Genomic DNA, 16,221 nt, shown 5'->3' with positions numbered 1-16,221 from the left:
TGCATTAAGTACACTTTTGATTTTTGACTGCACAAAATAAAAATCTGCATAAACATATATAACACTAAACAAATAGATGCTTTTGGCAACAGGGCCTCCATTTATTTAGAAAATATAAATTAAATGAATAAAAAATGATGGGAGAACTGCTTGCCATTATCCAGGAAAGGATCATCAGAAACAAATACTGTCAAATTATGTACTGGGTTATCTCAAAAGAAAAGCATCAAGATGAAATTAATATAAACGAATTTCAGCTCTCAATACTCTAAGAAAGTATTCTGTGAGCTTTTTTTTTTTGTTCTTGTTTATTCATTTGCTTTCACAGAAATAGAATATACCAGAATTTGAATGGAATTTCCTAACTGTTTTACTCCATCAGTGAATCAAGGTCAGAATACCTACTAGGACTCTTTAAACGTGTTTAATTTTGTCAGGGTTACAAAAAAAAAAACAGGGCAGGACAAACCTTTCTCCTTCATCTACAAGGCTTTGAAGGCCTTCATCTGCTAACCTCATTACAGGATTTTTCTTCATTCTTTGGAATCTGTTAAGATTTGTAAACTAAACACTTGGTAGCAATCCTACACATAAGAATCAGTCTAGAAAAGACAAAGGCATGTAGTTTGGGGAAAAAATCAACAAAAAGGCATTTAGTTAGCAATCAGACAGATGAGTTTCATCAATAGATGAGTTTCCCACTCATCTCTCAGGGAAATTATTAGAAACTATTTATACCCCATATCTGACTGCAAGGACTTTTTCAGATCTTTTTGTAAAACAGTGTTTTAATACCAGAATTCCATGTTCAAAACTCTCTTAGGAGTGACAATCATAATTTCCTGCTTTGGTCATTTCACAGCTTTCCCTATACCACCCACATTCTTTTTCCCCTCTTACCTTACGAGAAGCTCTGTACCAGTGAATGAATAGGAAAACAACTTCTCTTAAGTTATTGATGATATATTTTGAATATTAGCAGGTTTCAGGCTCACCCATGATTTGCAAACGAACAAAACAAAATACATTTATAGTATAGGAAAATGAAGTAAAAGGTTCTCTGGAATTATTTTCTTTAAGATGCATAAAATGTAGTAGCTAGGGACAGTACTATTGCCTATTCTCTAAGGATGTTATTTTGCTTGATGATTACAAGCTTACTTGAAAGTCTACATTCAGGAAAGGTGAAATATATTTTTAAATTCTACTTAGATGAACTCAAATGTTGCAATTAAGGCAACCTTGACTGTAACAAACTACCATTTTTGGAAAGACTACTAGGATGTCAATTCGAAAGGTTGTCACGCTTTATTACACTTCAATGAACTTTGAAAACTGAAAGTTGCAATCTCTCTCTGTGTACAATGAGAAGATAATGAGTTATTTAAAGATAACATTGAAGCAACAGTCATGCATGAAAAGGATCATGAATAAATCTCAATTTTAAATTAAAGGAAATTTTCGAAATAACAGACAACTAGTATTTGGCAAGAATCCTTTTTCTTGATACTACAGAAAAATCGAGTTGATTAGCTTATGAAAAACAATACTTTATAAGATCTCAGCCCTGTTCTCCTGATTCCTAATAACAAAGCATCACCAAGGAAAGAAAAATTTATCAGTTTGAACTTGATCAGATGGAATGTTTGAAAAAGTCCAAAGCAACAGACTTCAGCTTCTGTCCTACATCACCTGTCTGCAGGTTTTAACTGTGATTATTCAGAGGATATATCATTTGAAGATGTAAAAATTAGTTAACATCTCCAATGTACTACTCAGTGAATTTGTGGAAGTAATACATTTGGAATACTAGTTAAGAATTGCCTAATGCAAATAAGACAAAAAAAAAAAAATTAAAGCTTATAAAGAGAAATAAGAAGTTAAGAAGAAACTTAGAAAAAAAGAAATGTAAGGAAATGTGTAAGAAGAACATCTTCCCAAATTTTTCCGAAACTAATGTGCATCTTTTCCACAGCTCATTAACTGAAGCAGAAGAAGATAATTGTGAGCTAATTGTTCAAGTCTCTTGTCAAGTTGTTTAGTCTATTACTGAAATGTAATAATGCTTTTTCAAGTGGAAAGTAAACAGCTTATGCTTCAGAGAAAAGCCAATGTAGATACCTATGTTTCAAACCAGAGTTAGAAATTTTCCTTCCTGTTTACAAGATCAAACTTGAGTATTCCATGTGAGGAATTTTAAAATAATGCAATTTCAGCCATAATTTAATTTAACCCTAAGGAATGTAAACCAAAGCTGAGATGCATAGTAGAAAAATTTGCCACATGAATAGATGTGCTTCTATTATTTTCAAATTACTCAGAGTAACTAGACTGTTTTAAATCGAGATTTACTTCAGGTATCTTATGAACCACACTCGAAACAAGCATGGCATAACAGTTTTTAGACGCTGACACCCAGAAAACACAACCTTGCTGATTGCAGGCTGCTCATTGGTTCCCATCTCAAGAATTCATCTCCTGTTCACAAACAAAAGGGATGCAGTGTGGAGGCATGATACATGCTCAGCAAGCATTTCATAGGGCAGGCAACTAAAGACAGACCGAGCAATACAGAGCTTGTGGAAACAAAAGCTTTGTATTCTGACTCCACACGTACTCAAAAGTGAAATTACTCATCTATTATAAGCAATTTGCTCAACTATGTGAAAAGTAAGAATTTGTTTTCATATTAATATTTTCTTCACTGGAGTTTTCATTTTTACAGCCAAGCTGTATTTGAGTTCCCTGAGTGCAGACAACATTGGCATGTGGGAGATACTCCTAAATTTATCCCAATGCAGACACGTTCTCAATTCTGTCTAGGTAAAGCATAAAACTTCAGTTATTTGAAATTCTTCCCACCTCTCACTTTCTCACAACACGACAATACTTTCACTCCAGCAAATGAAATGCATTTTGAGATGAGGAGCAGTTGCCTTCAAAACGACCATTATTCTTCTGAGCTGAACTCCCACCAACCTCAGGCCAACCTTTTCTTTTACCACTGGTAAAGACATTCTGTCAGGTCAAAATGCCTTCAGTAATAAAACTGCTACTGCAGGGTACATCAAGGAGCTGAAGGTAAAATCTTGTACTCTGTAATTTCAGAAGAAAAACCCCACAAGCGAATTTCTAATGTTAAATAATGAAAATTGAGAATGTAGAGTGAAGAATGGAAAACTTGGTATTAGTCAGTTTACTGCAACCTATGCACAGATATGTTTTAAGTTGTACTTTTTACAGTGATAGTATTTTGACCAGAAGCAAGTCCAAGTTTCATGAAACTCAAGTAACTGAGTGCATTGTAGAGGAAATGAAAGAGGCATTTTATAGCTCAATATCACAAGTATAAAAATGCAAATCCTGCATTTAGTTAGATCTCCAGTCAACACAGACATCTTGAAATGGAATTTGTTTCATTTTCTATTTGGCCTTTCCCTTTTTTTATATTGCTTTAAAATATGAGGCTGACCTTCATATAGGCTTAAAAGTTAAGAATTTTTTTTTCTGATGTAATATACATGATGCAGTAACACATTAATATTAAGGTCAACGATACTTGGAAACCTTGCTGTATTAAACTCTGCTCCAGGAAAGTTTTGCTTAGGCTATTAGTGAAATGAACAGGGCAGCTCAAGATGCTGGGATCACTCTGGGTTCCAGGATGGTGCATTAAGCAAGTACAAAGCCACTACAAATTCTTCACTAAGCAGAAAACATCTCTCTTCACCTTTGTATAATTACTTGATTGCAGCAACAGGCTTCCCAGCTGGTAAGGCTGTGTGCCTCAGGTGTAACTATTTGCCTACAAACCTAACAGATTTATATGTAGATTCACCCTTATCTTCACGCAAATAATGTCTTACCTGAGCTATGCCTAACATTACAATTTTTGGAGACATGAGCTTTCATCATATGGACATTTTCTGTCTGTAGCAGAGCTTTCCTGTGACAAGACAGTCATTCATACAATATAAAACTTTCCCTTCCCTTTCATCAGAAAGTTACATCTAGCCATGATCTGAAGCCAAGCATCCACACATTTGAATTTCAATGATATGTTACACAAACTGTCTACAAACAAAAATCAGGGAATTCCCACTTCATGCAATAGCATGTGTTCCTTCAGTGGAAAGTGGTGCAATCCGATAGTCTGACAGACTTGCTTTGCTTTTAGCACAAACTCTCTTCCCTTACTCCATCATTATTGTATAATATAACCAATGTAGTTTACAGAACTACAGTTTAAAAGACCCCAGTCACACATCAGCTCATCTTCCATGTTCACAGCAAAAAAGCACATTACTGGCACTGAAGTTCACTGAAGTTCCAACCACAGCCCTGACGAAGTAATCACAAGTTGCTTTTGCACACTGACTTCCATGTTATTAAACTGGCCTATACCAAGGTCTGACACAAACCATTGGGCACCTGATAAGAGACACCATGATACTCTCAAATGAATGATGCAGAAAAAAGACCTAAGCAAGGGGACAGATGCAGGAGAACATAATAGACAGCAAAATGAGAAGGGACTGGCTCATCAACATAAAGGAAAATTTCCTAGTTTGTCATTTTCTACCAAAAAACCAGTTCATTGCCAGCAAGAGGAACTAGTTGAGGAAGGAGCTGTAGGTGACTAAGTTTTAAAATTCTTTTTTTTTTCCTTGGCAGATCTGAGGGGTTTTTTTCAAACTAAAAGACTGCCAAATAATTGTTACTGCTAATAAATTTATTGTTGGCTGTGGCAGTGTTTATTTTTTCTTATAATAGGTGCTGTACTGGTTCAAGAACTACAAGGTAAAGTCAAAATCCTTAGTAAGTCAACTTTACATTTATGGGCATATACTGTGTTAGCAAGAGTTTACAAGTCTGACTATGATAAGATATTAAAACATAAAAAGAAATAAAAGTTGATGTACAAATCTATCATATGTTGGCAACCTACATGAACTGTTTAACTAATGAATTATGCAAATCTATGTTTCCCCAAAGTTTTAAAACATTAATTAGAATTTTTAGTATTCCGATGTAAATCCAAGATGTTCCATAACTGAAATAATGAAAACTTGCTTCCCTTTTCGTTTTACTCTTTCCTTTGAAACTGTTGCCCATATTCTGCTTCTTGCCCCTTTTCAGATATCTGACAGACTGACTTCAGAGCAAACTATGTCAACAAGAAACACCCAATCTTTAACATCAAACCTGCAAACCAATCCTCCCCACCTTCCATTTCAAAAAACCTTCACACAAACCCCAAAACATTCCCCCCCAAAAAAAAAGCCACTTGCAACAAGGCTCATTTTCCCAGAAACCAGAACCACAAAACTAGAACTGCACACAAAGCCACTGCAGATAATGACACATGGGTGTGCTGGTATCTCCAATTTAAAGGTTGATTTTCTGTGGTAGGTTACACTGAAACTGACATGTCTTTAACTTTGAGTTTGAAATACAGGGCTTATGTGACTCAGGTACTGGATTTGCAGCCCCAAATCCATCACAAAACCAGAAACACTTTGCACACTTTAGTATGTAAAATTATGTACATCATTAAAATGTACTCTTACTGTATCCATAGCTTTCTAAGGCAAGCTAAGCACAAGCCCATTATTTTCCTCTCTTTTATAGTGCTTGTTAAGTGACAATGTATTTATTCTACATTCATTAGAGCACCTATGAACTTCAGATTCAGCCCCCTTTTATCTCACCAGTACACCAACATTCTGCCATTTGCATTTACAATATAAATCAAAGCTGTTATTTCTGCATAAGTGGAGTTCCACTAAATCAGACATTCTTCTCCTGTTGGTTCACCATTTTAAATACAAACACTCTCTATAAATTACATGAATAAAGAAATCTTGCAACTGTGTACCTACATCTAAATCTACATTTCCTTCTGTCACAGGTAACTTCTAATATTCATGTAGTTTTTCTTATATTAAATCTGTGCATAACTAAATATTGCACTTTCATGTTTCATAACATTTCCTTACCTCCCTCATAATACCAAGCCTTTAGTCTGCATTATATTGATATTTAAAGATGTGCAGCTGTCCTTTTACTTTTATAATATCTAAATGTCATAATTTATGCAGAATATTATGCATGAACTATCTAAAGATTTAGGTTTTGATCATAAAAGCCAAAGAAGTGCATATGAATAAAATAAAGGCATACAAGTTATACTGCAGATGAACCAGCAAACTCCTGGCATCTAGCTGTTCAGCAAAACATTTTCATCATTTGTCATCAAAAGTTTAATTCAGTGCATTTCAGTATTTATAGCAGCATTACTTAAAAAGGAGGAAAAATGCTGGAGCCTTTTTTAAAAAAAATCTTTTACACAGCTTTCAAATTTCTTCTTTTTCTCATTTACTGCTTCTAATAGGAATTGCCTTCTCATAACTTCCTAGAAGTGTGTAAAAAGGAACAGCAGGATTAATAGAAAACTTTAGAGAAAAGCATTTGCCATTCAATCACTATTTTTAAAATACCATTGTTATTGAAATACCTCATTTCCACTTCTATCTACACATGATGTTTAGATTGCCAACAGAAAACTCTCCCTTTATAATATGAAGTTATGGAACAAGAATAGCATACACATTAATAACATATTTACTCACTTTAATAACATATAACTGATTTCACAAAATAACAGCCCTTTGTCAGCTATATGGTATCTGCAACTTCATGAAGAAATAAGGAAAAGTGATATGAATTCATCACTAACCACTATACTGCCTCAACACAGCAGTAAACCTGGCTTGCAATGATTCCATGAGTTCTGACAACAGCTGAGCATACAAACTTCATTTTTGCCTAATCTGGCTTCAATATCTTTTATGCTGCTTTATTCCTATCAGTGTCAGAAAGGTAACTAAAGGGTAAAAGAATCTGCCACTTCTCAAAAACAGGCTATTTTATGAGCTATGAGGGGACAGAGCTAGATATCAGTCAGCATTTGTGTGAGACCACTTCACAGAAGAGAAAAAAAGAGCACAAGAAAACACATTTTAGTCCCAGTTAAGTAAAGTTTAGAGGATCACAAACACAAGAATTAAACCGACTTCTGGTGTACCAAAATGATTCATCTGACCTCAAATTCAATGTTACTGAATTCAGAGTAGAGACTGCAGATTTTTCTTATGTTATCTGTCTTCTTAAAACATACCGTACCCAGTATGTTAAGAACTGGAAACCATTCACATTTCTGAATTTTATTTTAATAAAACAAATAAACAGAAGTAAATCATTTTACTGGTACCACACTTCTAGTCCAGCTTCATGTGGGTCTGCTTTGTAGATTCCTTTCAGTTTTTCAAACTGATATTAAACACTTTTGTTAAACGTTCCTATGCTATATGAACCACTTCTTCTAGCTGAAAACTGTTCCACTGAAAAGTCAGATAGCTTTATATAACTGGAAATGAAGAAGACTATGGAGATTGTTTATAGTGTTATAGCGACAACATTACTTTCAGCAATTGGCAGAAACTAAGAGCATGCAGGGAAGAGCAAGAGCCTGTGTACTGGCATTAATTCTTTTTCTAATAACCTGGAAGTAGATAAGCTTTACAAAACACTAGCCTGTTTTAAAATGCATCAACAGTACGAATTAAGTTCTTCAATAAAAAATGCTAGTGTATTACCATATTGAGCAACCACAGCCTCAATAGCTGCTATTTCAGCCAAAAAGAAAAAAAAAAGCGGAGAAAAAAAAGAAAACCAGCTTTTTTACTTGTCAGATACCTCATAAAATCAACTTACAGACTTCCCTTTGAGTTGTTTACTGCTAGGAAATTGTTAGCCTGCAGAAAAAGCCTGGGTGTACTGTTTTACAGGTCTGATTTCCAAAACTTTCATCTGTGGTCTAGATTTCATAAACATAGAATAGTCAGAACTGCACTCACTTTACAATTTCCCTTAAATTGCATTACAGATCGAGAGGCAGTTCATCAAAGGACATATTGCAAGTAAACCAGCAGATATGAGGGGGCAAGATAGATGTGTGCAGCATTTATCTTTCTAAACCCTGAAATATCAAGTTAAAAAAAAAATCTTACAAAAATGGTTCTGCTACTGCAGCACTCTACTAATATTTCTCTCACTCACCCAGGGGCTTCTTAAAACAGTAGGTCAGAAATCTGCTCCTCCAAGTTCCTAGCTGAGACACAGGTTTTAAGTAAAACATGAGCAAAGGTTACAATTCTCTCTTTTGCTATTAGTCTACTCAGAACAAAGCTAACATACACACCAGCAACTGATGTTTCAACAGAAACAGAAAACCTAGTCCACAAAACACAAAAAGTCAAAGGTCTTCATACTTAAACTTCTAAGGGATGAACCGAAATTTGAAAAAAAAAAAAAAAAAGCAAAACTATTTCCTAGTTCTATATCCTTATCATTGAGGAATTTTACCTGAATAACTGTTAAAATTCATTAAAGGAACTTGAGGCATTAATTTTCTGTGCTGCATTCAAGAAGTAATGGTAGCATAAGACATTGAGTGATTGACGTTTTCTTAATTTTACTATATATCAATGATGTAAATTTTGATCAACTATTCCAAGCATTTTTTCACATTTCATTCAAAAGAGCTTCATTTCTCTGTATGGATATTTTGTACTACTGTGTCAATCTGCCTAGCTCAATAAAATTCCAGGATCAAAAGCTAACAAGTTGCTTCCAAAATGGTCAAAGTTGATGTATTTTCAGAGTAAAAGAGAAGTACAGGGAAAAGATGAGAAAACACTAAAATTTGCAGTATTTCAGTAATAACATTCAAAATACAACATTAATAAAGCCTAATTAACAACTGACATTCTCTCTTCCCTTTGACATGAATTTCAGTATTCACGCCAAGTAAAACAAAAGCATCTTATAAATGTTTATTCCTGCTAACAATCAAAGGGTACTTCAAGGCTGGTTTTGCTCCCTTTAGTTTCTCTCTGGACCACACTATAAATTTCAAGTTAGAAGAAAACCAGGGGGCCTTACCTCTGTCACTGAAGTCATCCACCAGGATGATCTCTGCGATCAGGCTGTCTGGGGTGCGGTTGATGATGCTGTGGATGGTGCGCAGGAGCGAAGTCCAGCCCTCGTTGTGAAACGGGATGATGATGCTCGTGTTCGGTAGTGCTTCCAAGTACACCTTGTGCTTACAGCTGCAGAGGCAAGGAAATGCATAAGCATACTGAAAACCTGAGTTGGCATATCTTGTCATCCATTTGGGCCATCCAACCCACATGGTTTCTGGCAAAAAATTCAACAGTGCAATCAAGCAGTAGTTTCATGTGAAAATAGCTGGATTGTTTAAAACACATTGCATACAACACTAAATAAATTGGAATGATGACAAAATTGAAGTGGAATGAGTGAAAAAATCTAACTGGCTGGAATTATTTTTCTTCACTGAAAACTTTGTTCTGTAGTATGACAGATGACATATCTTCTATGACATCATTTCCAAAAACCAAATCCCCTTATCAAAAAGAATTCCAAAGCATAATACGAAACTAATCTGAAATGATTGTTTGGTCTACAAAGAGAGAAACTCTAGAAAACAATTCCAGTATTATCCTGGGTGACATGAGCTTACAATATGAAAAACAACATCTACACATACAACTCCAACTTTGCATCTACAGATCCAAAATGACTACTCCTAAGTACAGACATAAAACAACACACAATTCTGGAAGTGCAGACTTATAAACAAGGAAATGTAAACAAGCTTTCATCTTTGAAAGGAAAGCACCGTACATTCAACATCTTAATTGCACAGCAGCTACTGAATACCAGTGCTTAACCTGTTTTCAATATTGAGTTGTTTACACATTTCAGGAAGAAAAAAACCATCACACTCAAAAATAAATAATGGCTATGCAAATCAGCATATCCTAATATCCAAAAATATTTTATGACAAATGTTTAGATTACTGCAACTGATAGGATTGCATCTTTCATGTTTTGTTGAAAAAAAAAGAAAAAAGGGACACATTCCTCTGTTGTTAACAAAGCCTGGCATTTTCACCTCTGGGGACAAAGTAGCTGAACGATTTCTCATTCCTCAAAAGAAAGTCACATCCTGATAAAGGTATCCCTGGAGCAGAAACCTGTCAGCTTTGCAATAAACAAACAAAATTAAAAGTTTAGCCCTTCAAATTCTAGGGTTAAAAAAAGTATAGATATCTTTGCTCCTTGTCAGAAAGTGTAACTATGCATATCAAAAACTGCTATAGAATATAGTTTTGATTTACATATATTTGCAGGTTAGTTTGCATTTGCTCTTTATAAGTGTCACTTGGAAATCAGTACTTAGAATACACTATACAGCTACCACACTGATGAAATGTTCCAAAGAAATAATAAAAACTCATAGCTAATATAGTTGGATTTGCAAAATATTAACTGTTATGTAGCTATAAATAAACTAACTAGATTTTAGATACTTTATTAAAAAAAAAATTAAATTTGTAGTTCAGACTTTTCTTCCTAAAACACAGTGCAAATAAATTTAATGACAAGCCATTTTCTGAAATAACCACTGTGGAAACATTTTAGTAAGCAGCTTGCTGGTAAAACATACATGCACAATGGAAAATGGACAGATGCTTTGCAATAATGAAGTTCTGGAGAAAGCATTGCTCATTATCTAGTGACAGAAAAGTCTAAGTATGTATATTTAAATGTTTTGTGAGAAAAAGAAAATCCACTGCAGAAAAAGAATTTAGTAGAATCTTTTTTTCTTATCTGTAGGAAGAAGTACAACAAATGAAGCCCATTATTAATACGTAGCTGTTTCAGATGGCAAATTAAGAAAGCCACCTACCAAAACCAACACCTATTGCTGCCAGCTGTTTGTCAACAGTGATGCTTCTTGGACTAGAACAAACGCAACTAACAGACATACATGGAACTCTCACACCATTTTTGAAAGCAAAAGTTTTTCCTTCAGCATTGACTCCCAGTAAATATGATTTCAAAGCAGTAAATTTCCACCACCATAAAACTTGAAGCCCAAAAAAAAAAAAAAAACCAAAAACAAAACAACCACCCAAGCAAAAGAACCTCACATATGTAAGACTAACAACTTCTAAAGAGGAAAAAAATACCCAAATACATCAGAATGCCATTTCTTTTTAAAAAAGTCACCCCTCCAGTATAACAAGACACCTCTTGAAAGCAGTTGTACTGAAATTTGCATGCTTAATATTGTAACCTTATGCATGTAAGGATGGGGTAGGTCATTGGATTTGGATATTCTCATTGACAGTTTCAGAGAAATTGCATTATGTTAAAGTGTTGAGAAAGAGAAGCAACATTGATGGATTTAGTCTACAACTATTCTATTCTTCCTGCTGAACAGATTGATCTAAAACAGAGCCACGCTTAGAAGATGACAGCATCTAAAACCTTCTTAACATTTCTCCATCATTCAACTTTGACCTTCAATCCTCATTTACATTTACTTTTGATTGCCATTGCAAAGGTATATGGTAAAGGCTATATGTGAATTGATTTCTAGCAAAAGCCACAAACCACCAAAACATCCTTTTGTGCTTTTATCAAAAAAACTGGCCAGATTTCAATTTCATAGAAATTAAACCTTAAACTTAATGATTTTCTGCTAGGTTTCATAGCAGTGCTTTACTTGCCTTTCTTCATCAAGGGAATTCTGCTCATTTTTAGCCCCTTGCTCTCTTGACATGAGACTCTAACAGCAACCGAAGATCACTGCTTTAAAAAGTGTGACAATAAAGACATTTTATTTGAAGTTATATTCAACACACTCCATAGCAGAGGGCAGCCAGCTCTGTGTTCTGATGGGCTGCAGGACAGAGCTGATGAACTGCTGTAATGCTCAGAAAATACCCATGAACTGCAACAAAGATGCAGTTAGACCTCCACAGCTGAGACAGCAGATGTACCATGAAAATAAAGTATTTTCATGAGAATAAACATATATAATGCATGCACCATTTGCTCCAAGTCAACAAGTGTGCTTCTTCATATCCTGAGTCTTTAGAAGTGATGCCAAACACCCTGGCTGCAAAGAAGACTACTTAGAAGCTACAGACATTGCTTCTTGTTTTAAAAGGGAAATTCTTGAGTCTCCAAAGAAATGAGGAATTGCAATTTAAGATTCTTTCATACTTCCTGAAGAATGCAATCTTACCAAAATACACTAAAATAAAAAATTAGGCAAGGTATGCTGTAGAAAGGAAAAATGCTATGTGTAAGATTACCATAACCTCATATACATTAGATAAAACTGTCTAAATTATGATAAAATGAAACTGAACTGACTACCTACAGAAATATTTAAAATACTACTGAGTAAAATAATATTCTTCCCAGAGCCTAAAAATTTCGGTGGGAAATTCAGTCAAACTTGGATCAGTTTAGCAAATTATAGTACTTGCACACATGAACTCCTATTGTCATCTTCCACATAAAGACACTGCAAATTACTTGCACACCAGGTGAAGGTAGGCTTTATGTGGACAGTAAGTATCATTCAGGTAGTTTGAATGGCAGAATAAAGTGTCCAAAGAGCACAATGACTTTCATTGAGGCATGAAATACTAGAAAATCTATAAAGGCCTGGAAATAAATCCTAAAATCAATACTCAAAAAAAGTTAGTAGGTTTAAGATGGACAGATAGGCAGTTCAGCCAGTTTCAGTGAAGTAAGGGTTTGCTCCAAGATGTAACTTAGTGTAGAATAGATTGCAGTGTATCTGATGTCAATCAACATTACATTAAGCTCTCCTCCTAATTATGAAATCATCGCTCAACTGATAAAAGCAAATATATTACTGTACAGCTTTATCATCACATCATATTCCAATTAAGGAATTAAAAAAAAGATCAGTGGGGAATTGAAAAATGGATGCAAATACCAGGTCTTTCAAAAATAATTTTAATAGGAACTTATTATTTGCTATTTTTAGCTTGTTTCTATCAGGACCAGTTTTTTGCCTTAGTGACACTTTAAACTGGATTAACTTTTAAAATAACATATGAGGACTCTGCACTAACAAGACTGATTTAAATGGCAAATGAAGATGAAGACAGGTTGACTCTGTTAACTCAATCTACATATATATTATAAAATGGCTTGTTTGAATGAGATATATATTAGTATAAACACAAAAAGTTTCAGAAGAAAAACTTGCCATGATATTTTATAATTTTGGGATTGAGGGTAGAAAACTAAATCAGTCTACCTGAAATTAGTATACCAAACTGATTTTTCACTTTGGCTTTGATCACTATAATTTCCATGAAAGTGTTTTCTGTAATCAGCCCTGGCTACGGATGCATGCTCATCATTCCCATACTGATAAGAGGATAAATACTTAAGGATGCTAAGAACACATTATTTGACTAGTCTTCCACTGTTTTCATTACATTTTTCCTCACTTTTATCCTTACCTCCATACTTGTGTTTCTTCAGAATACCAAATAGCTTAGTCCAGCAATATTTTTGATGTTTAGTGTTTGAGGCACCAATCATTCACTTTGATCAGAAACCTCACACCATGTCTTCCTCAGCTTACCTTGTTCAGCTACAGGAACAATACAGCCACCTCATTAGTGGCTGGTAAGTGATCATTTACAGAACTGGAGGCTTAAGTGCTCAAGGTTTGATGCTGTCTTCCACAAATTATTCCAAGAAATCCTGACCAGTCAGCTTAGCTCACATCTATGCTTGTACCTCTAGGCACGTGCCATGCTACACCATCAGCACTCAGTGCAGTGTAGCAGTGAACATCTGCACATCCTGTGGCTCATCCTAACTGAACAGACCCAGGCCTCCAGTCTGCTCCAGAGGGTGAATTTGGGATTGTTCCTAGCTCTACAGACTGCCAGACTAGGCTGGTGAATTTAAACAGCTTGCCCATTTCACAGCCAAGACTGGAATCCAGCAACGTGTGGGCATGTTATCTCTCTTGTCCTTTCACCACACAGTCTCATCAGATGCAAGCAACTTGCCAGCTCTTCTCTCAAGAGCTGTAAAAGGCAGTGGCCTTCAGAGTTTAGTACTACGCTGCCTGTACTACTGATTATCTTATGGAATCCCTTACCAATACTTTCCTTATTGAAGACTGGAATCCATTTCACTGCTGAGTTCCACAGTGACACATTTGACCACACAAAAGAAGGGAAAAAAAACCCTCATAATTATTCTATGCAGCAATTTCATTACTAAACTGAAATAATTTGCTTCTGCATGGTCCTGTCATACAGGCAAACTGAGAAGAGGATGCCCATTGAGGTCTTGAGGTGAAGTCTTTTTTAATTTAAAGAAAGTGTCTAGTTTAAATTTTTGTATTTTTACACAATGCACTCATCCTAGACACTAAGAAATGCAAAAACTCTTCAGAAGGAGTTCAGTCGAGTAACTACTCACCTTTTGGTTGTACTTTTCAAAAAAAAAAAAAAATAGATGGTTGGCACCAAAAGATATTAAGCCCTTTTGAAAGCAAGGCCATTTATTTCTAGAGGGCAGTATCCAAATGCCTGAATCAACAAGCTGGGTGGGGCTAAGGGGATGAAGAAGCAGCAGTATATATCTGGGACTTGTGGCAGGAATACTACTCAAGGAGGTGAAGAACCTTACAATTGAAAGTAGAAAAGGGCTCCTACTTAGCAGAAGTCTTTTCTGCATAATCTTAACAGAACACTACAGACTGGCCTCAGGAATGTACAACAGAAGCTTTCTTCAAGATGCCTCCTTTATTGCATTTAAACATAACATATTTTAGTGCAGCACACTAGCACTTAATCATGGAACAATGCTGAACAATTGGTTCAGCACCCAAGGTTGAAAAACTGAAAACTTCTTGGCATAAATAATAGATTTCAAGCTTATTTACTGAAGTCTTAAGTCTCAGAATAACTTCTGTCTTAAGCCTGAAACGTCTTGGTATATACTTAGCAAGAAAAAAGCCATGATAAGCAACCCTCATCCTGCTAGTTAAGTAGCTCACATCTGTATTTTCTTACTTGCTCTGACATTACCTTCAGAGCAATATGAGTTTAGAAGAGGACATGAAAGGGGCATTATGCATTGTCACTGCACAAATACACAGAATTATGAAATAATACTAGCAATGTGGAATTTGCCAAAAAATATTTTATAAATGCCAACACTTGTGTAAAAAAAAAAAAAAAAAACAAACCCAAACAACCAAAACCTGGCATCAAATGATGAATATGCTGATTAGTTAGATACAATGTCATTTTCAAGATGATAATGAATCAAATGTTATGAACCTTGAATTATGCTTTCAAATATTGCTCTCCTCGATCAGTTTAGTCTCTCTTTCCATGACATTTCAGAAATTAATATCTGGCATTGCCTATCAAAGAATATCCTTGCATCATTAAATTAGTCTCTCAGAGACTTCTGGATGAGAGTTTTAGAAACAGAGGCCTGATCGCCCAGTCCACAAGCTGTTTCCACATTGTGAAGTTGTACTTACTGCTTTGAAAATCAATCTCTGTCCAAAGAATCTCCTTCCTCTCTCCCTTCTATCAGAAGCATAATTAAGCACTAATCATATGTATGATTCAATTTTGTAATTCATTACTGTTCTGGAAACCCAATTGCTTTACCAAAAAAAAAAAAAAGGTAGAATTCATTTGAAAATAATTTCTATAGTAAAAAAATTAAATACACCTAATTGGCAAAATAGAACTTTTCACCAGTTTTGCATGCTGCTCCTACAGTTTGGTTTTGGAGCTGGGAACTTGGCTTCAGGAGTTCAAGGCTTATTCATAGAAACAATATTCAATATCAACTTACTTTTTCCTTTGAGATACAGAATTCTTCTGCAGGGTTGAAACAAGAATCCAAACCAAGTTTCTGCACAAAACAATTTTAGAGTTGGCTTTAAAGTTGCAGGGAGACTTTTAGAATGTTAAGAAAATAGCAAGAGGTTCCTCTATTTCTAAAACATTAACCTGCCTGAGGAAGGAAAAAAAAGGTTCAGAAACACCATGAAGCTCTCTGCAGGAAGTACCTTTAAAATACAACCTGAAAGGATGACTATTCATAAAAGGAGTAGTGAAAAGGAGTTAAAATCACACTTCCCTCTTATTCAGTACTAAGAATCCTAAGACTGTTATGCTTTCATTTTGTGGGTTAGCCTACTCTACTGGGCACAAATAACAGCATTATTTTATTTCAAGGAATAAGAAG

The 16,221-nt window shown here is 35.1% G+C and overlaps 1 protein-coding gene across 1 annotated transcript in view; it reads right to left on the bottom strand.

The window, feature by feature from the left end:
• GALNTL6 (polypeptide N-acetylgalactosaminyltransferase like 6) overlaps positions 1-16,221 on the bottom strand; it is a 377,013-nt gene that overhangs the window by 225,252 nt on the left and 135,540 nt on the right. Inside the window, exon 4 of the mRNA XM_059845667.1 lies at positions 9,007-9,173. Coding sequence (XP_059701650.1) covers positions 9,007-9,173 — 167 coding nt within the window. The remainder of the gene's footprint in view (positions 1-9,006; positions 9,174-16,221) is intronic.

This window comes from Haemorhous mexicanus, chromosome 4 (genome assembly GCF_027477595.1).
Source record: "Haemorhous mexicanus isolate bHaeMex1 chromosome 4, bHaeMex1.pri, whole genome shotgun sequence".
NCBI classification, from domain to species: Eukaryota; Metazoa; Chordata; class Aves; order Passeriformes; family Fringillidae; genus Haemorhous; species Haemorhous mexicanus.
Note: the sequence above shows the minus strand (reverse complement) of the source record. Positions and strands in the feature narration are given on the sequence as shown.